Source organism: Salvelinus sp. IW2-2015, linkage group LG8 (assembly GCF_002910315.2).
Source record: "Salvelinus sp. IW2-2015 linkage group LG8, ASM291031v2, whole genome shotgun sequence".
Classification (NCBI taxonomy): Eukaryota; Metazoa; Chordata; class Actinopteri; order Salmoniformes; family Salmonidae; genus Salvelinus; species Salvelinus sp. IW2-2015.
In genome coordinates this window covers 16119097-16128450 of record NC_036848.1, presented here as the reverse complement: position 1 = coordinate 16128450, position 9354 = coordinate 16119097, and the positions used below count along the sequence as shown (strand labels likewise).

The 9354-nt window shown below is 43.5% G+C and overlaps 1 protein-coding gene across 1 annotated transcript in view; it reads right to left on the bottom strand.

Moving 5' to 3' along the window:
* LOC111967539 (solute carrier family 49 member A3) overlaps positions 1–9354 on the bottom strand; it is a 31124-nt gene that overhangs the window by 3524 nt on the left and 18246 nt on the right. The window contains exons 8-9 of the mRNA XM_023992633.2: positions 8715–8872; positions 8492–8604 (exon numbers count right to left, since the gene is read on the bottom strand). Coding sequence (XP_023848401.1) covers positions 8492–8604; positions 8715–8872 — 271 coding nt within the window. The remainder of the gene's footprint in view (positions 1–8491; positions 8605–8714; positions 8873–9354) is intronic.

Below are 9354 nucleotides of genomic sequence, written 5' to 3'. Positions count from 1 at the left end.
CCATTCCAGGGTTTTCTTTTATTTTCACAATTGTCTTACATTGTAGAATAATAGTAAGACACAAAACTGTGAAATACACATGGAATCATGTAGTAACCAAAAAGTGTTTAACAAATTCCAAAATATATTTTGAGTATTGATATTTTTTCAAAGTAGCCACCCTTTCCTTCATGAACAGCTTTTGCACACTCTTGGCATTCTCTCAACCACTTAAGAGGTAGTCGACCTGGAAGCATTTCAATTAACAGATGTACCTTTGTGAAAGTTAATGTTGGTGTAATTACTTTCCTTCTTTATGGCGTTGATGCCTAATTTCACCGAGTTGTGTTTTGTGAACAAGGTAAGGGGTCGGTATACAGAAGATAGCGCCTATATTGGCAATTAAAGACGCAAGTCCCTATTATGGAGCAAGAACAGCTCAAATAAGCAAGACGAGAAACGACAGCCATCATATACTTTAGACATGAAGGCAGCATTTTGGAAAATTCAAGAAGCTTTGAACGTTCTCACAGTGAGCATCGCAAAAGACCAATCAACGCTACCGATTGAAACTGGCTCTCACGCGATGATTACCACACGGAAAGGAAAAGCCGACCGCAAGAGATTACCTCTGCGTGCAGAGCGCTAGATTCTATTAGAGTTTACCAGACCTCAGAAATATGGCATCCCAAAGAAATTCTTCCACCAGAGTCAGAGTACAGACACACGCTTTCAACAACAATCAATATCAAAACAATAGTATTGGTCACATACACATGGTTAGCAGATAATCTGCGAGTGTAGCGAATGCTTGTGCTTCTGTTCCAATCGTGCAGTAATATCTAACAAGTAATCTAACAATTTCACAACATCTACCTTTATACACACAAGTGTAAAGGAATGAATAAGAATAGTGTATATCAGTGTGGGCCGTCAGGCCTGCAAGGCCCTTCTCTGCTGCCTAAACATCATCAGAATATAATTTTTTTTCACCACAATCATGTATTATAATTATCCCCCAGAGAAAGTTATTACTTCTTCATTCATAGCTTCCTCTTGGTTGCAACGTGCTTCCAGCCCCAGGTGATATTTGGAGGGCTGGTCTTATGTTAGAATTTTAACCAATGCATTCATTCAGCCATCCATGTGTTGCCAGGGTCTAAAATCGCCCTCAGGCCTTTCAGAATCAAACAGTGCGGGCTGAAGCAGTGCAACCAAGAGGAAAGCTATGAAATGAAGAGTATAACTCTTACTCTGGGAATAATTTAATACATATTTGTGGGAAAATATATATATTCTGATGATGTTTAGGCCAGCAGAGAAGGCCTTGCAGGCCCTGACGGCCCACCACTGATATGTACATATTCTTATTCATTCCTTTACAACTTGTGTGTATAAGGTAGATTGTTTGTGAAATTGTTTAGATTACTTGTTAGATATTACTGCACGATTGGAACTAGAAGCACAAGCATTTCGCTACACTCGCATTATCTGCTAACCATGTGTATGTGAACCAATACAATTTGATTTGATTTGATTTGTTGAGCTGTGTCTGTTACTTGGAACTCTGTGAAATTTTCTTGGGATGCAATTTCTGAGGCTGGTAACTCTAATGAACTTATCCTCTGCAGCAGAGGTAACTCTGGGTCTTCCTTTCCTGTGGACATCATCGTTAGAGCCAGTTTCATCATAGCGCTTGATGGTTTTTGCGACTGCACTTGAAGGAAACGTTCAAAGTTCTTGAAATTTCCAAATTGACTGACCTTCATGTCTTAAGTAATGATGGACTGTCGTTTCTCTTTGCTTATTTGAGCTGTTCTTTCCATAATAGGGACTTGGTCTTTTACCAAATAGGGCTATCTTCTGTTACCACCCCTACCTTGTCACAACACAACTGATTGGCTCAAACGCATTAAGAAGGAAAGAAATTACACAAATTAACTTTTAACAAGGTACACCTGTTAATTGAAATGCATTTCCAGGTGACTACCTCATTAAGCTGGTTGAGAGAATGCCAAGAGTGTGCAAAGCTGTCTGAAGGAAAAGGGTGGCTACTTTGAAAATATCAAATATAAATATATTTTGATTTGTTAAACACTTTTTTTGTTACTACATGATTCCATGTTTATTTCACAGTTTTGTGTCTTCACTATTATTCTACAATGTAGACAATTGTGAAAATAAAGAAAAACCCTGGAATGGGTAGGTGTGTCCAACTTTTGACTGGTACTGTATATTGTTAGCTGTGGCAAAGCATGTGTGTCTAGGATGCCGTTTCAGCCAACATTTCGGTCTGCCATGTGCACCTTGTTGTTATTTGCATACAAATGCAAAGTCTTAACTGCTAACAAAACAACCAATAGCTTTAATTGCCTGCAGAAATGTAATGGTGGGCAACCGATTTGTACCTCAATTAGCATTCATATACTATTTTAATCCCTCCGATACATATGGTAGTTCTTGACTTACCCTCCAACTCAAGGCCGCATCACCTCCTACAGAACAGGTAGAGAAGGGCGAGTAGGGCATTGGTTTGGTCAACCCCTGAAGAAGCAGTATATAGATAACTGACTGGATCTGTCTGAAAAAACAAAAACAAGCACATGCTTATTAACACATAGCCCTTTATTCACAGTCTTGCTCTTTAGTCTATGTTCTTCTTGTATGAAACAGTGTATCAGACAGATGTACCCTGATATAAATATCAGGCCTGCTGAGGTGGCCTCCCCAAACGGGTAGGAGCACTCCACAGACAACTCCATGGCAACCGGGTAAATGGAGAAGCCGAAAAAGCGAAGAGCGAACAAGCAACGGCCACGGCTATTCCCTGATTCCGCATCTGAGATACCTGGTAGGGGGAACACACACACAACAAAGGATGAGAAGGTGTTACACACAGAACTGCTTCATAAAAATAGAAGATTGTAAAGAGGATAATGGCACCAACAGAGAGGGCTGCTGTGCTTCTAGCTCATAGGAAAATTTGCACTATTTTGTTTTTTTATTATTTTTTTTTACATTATTAGACCACACATTTTTTTGTGTTATTACATACAGCCGGGAAGAACTACTGAATATCAAAGCGGCGGTAACTCACCAGCACTACAGCATTACAACCAGGAATATGACTTTCCCAAGCGAATCCTTTGTTCGCACCCCCCAGGGCAATTTAACTGCATCCAGAGGCCGACCCAGGAGAGGTACTCGGAGTGGTCTTCTTGTTCGCTAATGTTCAGTCTCTGGATAATAAAGTTGATGAGCTCAAAGCGAGGATTTCTTTCCAGAGAGACATCAGGGATTACAACATACTCTGTTTAACGGAAACATGGCTCTCTCGGGATATACTGTCTGGGAAAGTTACAGCCAGCTGGGTTCTCAGTTGATCGTGCAAACAGGAATAAATATCTCTCCGGGAAGAAGATGTGCGGTGGTGTGAACGGACTCATGGTGTGATTGTTCACCCAACCTAGAATACCTCACAATCAAATGCTGACCGTATTATCGCCCAATAGAATTCTCTTCGGTTATAGTCACAGCTGTGTTATATCCCCCTTCAAGCCAATACCACGACGGCCCTCAAAGAACTTCCAGGACTTTATGCAAACTGGAAACCACCATATCCTGGGCGACATTTATTGTAGCTGTGGATTTTAACAAAGCAATTTTGAGAAAAAGGCTGCCGAAGTTCTATCAACACATGACTGTAGTATCGCGCTGCTAAACACTCGACCACTACTACTCCAACTTCCGCGTTGCCTACAAGGCCCTCCCCCGCCCTCCTTCGGCAAATCTGACCATGACTCCATTTTTGCTCCTCCCTTCCTATAGGCAGAAACTCAAAATAGGAAGTATCAGTGCAAAGGACAATTCAACGCTAGTCTGACCAATCGGAATCCACGCTTCAAGATTGTTTTGATCAAGCGGACTGGGATATGTTTCCGGGTAGCTTCACAGAATAACATTGACGGAATATACTGATAGAGTGACTGAGTTATCAGGAAGTGTGTATAGGAGATGATTGTAAACCCACTGTGACTATTTAAACCTACCCTAAACCAGAGATCCGCATGAATAGCCAAGTGTAACAGTTTAACTTTAGTCCGTCCCCTCGCCCCGACCCGGGGCGAACCAGGGACCCTCTGCACACATCATCAACAGTCACCCACGAGCATCGTTACCCATTGCTCCACAAAAAGCCGCAGCCTTGCAGAGCAAGGGGAACCACTACTTCAAGGTCTCAAAGCGAAGTGACGTCACCGATTTGAAACGCTATTAGCGCGCACCACCGCTAACTAGCTAGCCATTTCACATCGGTTACACTCACCCCCCTTTCGACCTCCTCCTTTTCCGCAGGCAACCAGTGATCCGGGTCAATAGCCTCAATGTAACAGTTTAACTTTAGTTCGTCCCCTCGCCCGAACCAGGCGCGAACTAGGGCCCCTCTGCACACATCAACAACAGTCACCCACGAAGCATCGTTACCCATCGCTCCACAAAAGCCGCAGCTCTTGCAGAGCAAGGGGAACCACAACTTCAAGGCCTCAAAGCGAGTGACTCACTGATTGAAACGCTATTAGCGCGCACCACCGCTAACTAGCTAGCCATTTCACATTGGTTACACTCACCCCCCTTTCGACCTCCTCTCCTTTTCCGCAGCAACCAGTGATCCGGGGTCAACAGCCTCAATGTAACAGTTTAACTTTAGTCCGTCCCCTCGCCCCGAACCGGGCGGACCAGGGACCCTCTGCACACATCAACAACAGTCACACCACAAAGCATCGTTACCCATTGCTCCACAAAAGCCCGGCCCTTTGCAGAGCAAGGGGGAACCATACTTCAAGGTCCCCAAGTGAGTGACGTCACCGATTGAAACGCTATTAGCACGCACCACCGCTAACTAGCTTGCCATTTCACATCGGTTACAAAGGCATCATTCGCGCAAAACGAAAGCACGAACCACTGCATTATAAATATGGCAAGGTGACTGGGAATATTGGCACAATATAAACAGTGTATTATTCCCTCCGTAAGGCAATCAAACAGGGCAAAATGTCAGTACAGAGACAACAGTGGAGTTGCAAATTCAACAGCTCAGACACAAAACGTTCGTATGTGGCAGGCTCTACAGACAATCACGGACTACAAAAGGAAAATCAGCCACATCGCAGACACCATCGTCTTGATTCCGGACAAGCTAAACACCTTTTTCGCCCGCTTTGAGGATACACAGTGCCACCGACGCGGCCCGCTACCAAGAATGTGGCTCTCCATCTCCGGGCCAAGTGTGGTAAACATTTAACGTGTTAACCCTCGCAAGGCTGCCGGCCAGACGCATCCCAGCTCGTCTCAGAGATGCGCAGAGCAGCTGGCTGAGTGTTTACGGACATATTCATCTCTCCCTATCCCAGTCTGCTGTTCCCAATGCTTCAAGAGCCACCACTGTTCCTGTCCCAAGAAAGCAAGGTAACTGAACAAATATCGACATACATCATTCTGTCATCATGAAGTGCTTTGAGAGACTAGTCAAGGATATTCACCTCTACCTCCTGCACCCTAGACCCACTCAATTTGCTTACCGCCAATAGTCACAGACGATGCAATCCAATCCACTGCACACTGTCCTACCCATCTGGACAAGAGGAATACTATGAGAATGTGTTCATTGATTATAGCTCAGCATTCAACACCGTAGTACCCTCCAAGCTCATCATTAAGCTCGGGCCCTGGGTTGAACCCCGCCCTGTCAACTCGGTCCTGACTTCCTGACGCCCCCCCCAGGTGGTGAAGTAGAAACAACACCTTCCACCCTGATCCTCAACACTGGGGCCCACAAGGGTCGTGCTCAGCCCCTCCTGTACTCCCTTTTCACCCATGACTGCGTGGCCACCGCATGCTCAACTCAATCATCAAGTTTGCAGACAACACAACAGTAGTAGGCTTGATTACCAACAATGACGAACAGCCTACAGGAGAGGAGGTGAGGGCTCCCGAGAGTGTGGGCAGGAAAAAAACCTCCACTCAACGTCAACAAAACAAAGGAGATGATGTGGACTCCAGGAAACAGCAGAGGAGCACCCCCTTATCCACATCGACGGGACAGAGTGGAGAAGGTGGAAATTAAGTTCCTCGGCGTACACATCACGACAAACTGAAATGGTCCACCCACACAGACAGGTGGTGAAGAAGGCAAACACGCCTCTTCAACCTCAGGAGTGTGAAAAATTTGCGTGCACCAAAAACCCTCACAAACTTTTACAGATGCACAATTGAAGCATCCTGTCGGGTGTATCACTGCCTGGTACGGCAACTGCCCGCCAGCAACTCCAGAGGGTAGTGAGGTCTGCCAACGCATCACCGGGGGCAAACTACCTGCCCTCCAGGACACCTACACACCCAATGTCACAGGAGGCCAAAAGATTATCAAGGACAACAACCACCCGAGCCACTGCCTGTTCATCCCTATCATCCAGAAGGCGAGGTCAGTACAGGTGTCAGCGACCGAGAGACTGAAAAACAGCTTCTATCTCAAGGCATCAGACTGTTAAAAGCCATCACTAACATTGAGTGGCTGCTGCCTATAGACTTTAAATCACTGGCCACTTTAATAAATGGAACACTAGTCACTTTATAATGTTTACATATTTTGCATTACTCATCTCATATGCTATATAATGTATTCTATTCTTACTGTATCTTAGTCTATGCCGCTCTGACATTGTTTGTCCACATTGATATATTCTTAATTCCATTCCTTTACTTAGATTTGGAGTATAGGCGTATGTTGTGAAAATATTAGGTATTACTTGTTAGATATTACTGCAGTCGGAGCTAGAAACACAAGCATTTCGCTACACCCGCAATAACATCTGCTAAACAAGTATGTGACCAATTCAATTTAATATGATACTTTGAAAGAAGAAAAACTGAAAATATATGCTGTTTCTTCTACCCCAAACCTTAGTTGAGAACAAGCTCACTGTTTCATCATCACACCTATTCATGAAGTACTAAACTATAACCCTGAGGTTTGACCCCGACTCACCACTGAGAAGGCAATGCAGGCCAGCGCTGAGAGGCTCATTTTTGACCTTGGTGACCTCTGTGAACTTCTTAGTTCTTGTCAACGTAGAGACCCAGGAAGCCAGCTCCGACTATACCGAACACGATGAAGAGACCTCCGCACGTCTGCAAAGTCCTGCAACAAAAACACACATTGAAAATATTGTTCAGGAAACCAATTCATGGGACATATTTTTTCATATTTTTGCAATGAAAAACGAATCTTGTTTGTCCTTTGGGATCATTTGATGGTGCTTACATTAGTGTACCCTCGGACGCACATTAATCTGCTCCAGCAGTGTAGAGAGCAGGTGAACACAGCGATCCCCGAGCCGAAACACAGCAGGAGAATCATGTAGGCCTTGTTCCTCAGGAGCTACAAGGAACAGGAGGCAGACAGGCACAGTTACAGTGTGTTACAGATGGTCCTGTTAGAAGATACCATCAGGGATCATTCAATACTGCAGAAATCCATCGGATGTAGTGATCACAATTAGTATCCATATCTAGGAAACCAAAGTTCCAAAGGCTGGGCCTAATATAGTGTATAAGAGTCATACAATACGTTTTTGCAGTGATTCCTATGTTGATTGATGTAAAGAATATTTGTTGGTCCGTGGTGTGCAATGAAGAGCACCAGACGCTGCACTTTGACACATTTATGAAATTGCTTATCCCAGTTACTAATAAGCATGCACCCATTAAGAAAAATGGCTGTAAAAACTGTTAAATCCCCTGGATTGATGAGGAATTAAAAAATGTATGGTTGAGAGGGATGAGGGCAAAAAGAATGGCAAATAAGTCTGGCTGCACAACCGATTGGCAAACCTACTGCAAATTGAGAAAATCTTGTGACTAAATGAATAAAAAGAAGAAGAAATACACTATGAAACAAATATAAATGACATAATGAATGATAGTAAATGCTTTGGAGCACCTTAAATGAATTTTGTGCAAAAATGCAAACTCAGTTCCATCATTCATTGAATCAGATGCTCATTCATCAACAACCCCACTGTAATGATTTTTTCATTGACACGATTAGCAATCTTAGGCATGACATGCAAGCAACAAATGCTGACACTACACATTCAATATATTTGACCAAATTATGAAGATAATTTGAATATCCGTAAAGTGAGTTGGAAGGCGTGAAAAAAGTATAATATTTGTCATCTCTCTCTTTGTAGGTGTGTCCAAACTTTTGACTGGTACTGTATATTGTTAGCTGTGGCAAAGCATGTGTTGTCTAGGATGCCGTTTCAGCCAACATTTCGGTCTGCCATGTGCACCTTGTGTTATTTGCATACAAATGCAAAGTCTTAACTGCTAACAAAACAACCAATAGCTKTAATTGCCTGCAGAAATGTAATGGTGGGCAACCGATTGTACCTCAATTAGCATTCATATACTATTTTAATCCCTCCGATACATATGGTAGTTCTTGACTTACCCCTCCAACTCAAGGCCGCATCACCTCCTACAGAACAGGTAGAGAAGGGCGAGTAGGCYATTGGTTTGGTCAACCCCTGAAGAAGCAGTATATAGATAACTGACTGGATCTGTCTGAAAAAACAAAAACAAGCACATGCTTATTAACACATAGCCCTTTATTCACAGTCTTGCTCTTTAGTCTATGTTCTTCTTGTATGAAACAGTGTATCAGACAGATGTACCCTGATATAAATATCAGGCCTGCTGAGGTGGCCTCCCCAACCGGGTAGGAGCACTCCACAGACAACTCCATGGCAACCGGGTAAATGGAGAAGCCGAAAAAGCCGAAGAGCGAACAAGCAACGGCCACGGCTATTCCCTGATTCCGCATCTGAGATACCTGGTAGGGGGAAACACACACACACAAGGATGAGAAGGTGTTACACACAGAACTGCTTCATAAAAATAGAAGATTGTAAAGAGGATAATGGCACCAACAGAGAGGGCTGCTGTGCTTCTAGCTCATAGGAAAATTTGCACTATTTTGTTTTTTTATSTATTCTTTTTTACATTATTAGACCACACATTTTTTTGTGTTATTACATACAGCCGGGAAGAACTACTGAATATCAGAGCGGCGGTAACTCACCAGCACTACCAGCATTACAACCAGGAATATGACTTTCCCAAAGCGAATCCTTTGTTCGCACCCCCCAGGGCAATTTAACTGAATCCAGAGGCCGACCCAGGAGAGGTACTCGGAGTGGTCTTCTTGTTCGCTAATGTTCAGTCTCTGGATAATAAAGTTGATGAGCTCAAAGCGAGGATTTCTTTCCAGAGAGACATCAGGGATTACAACATACTCTGTTTAACGGAAACATG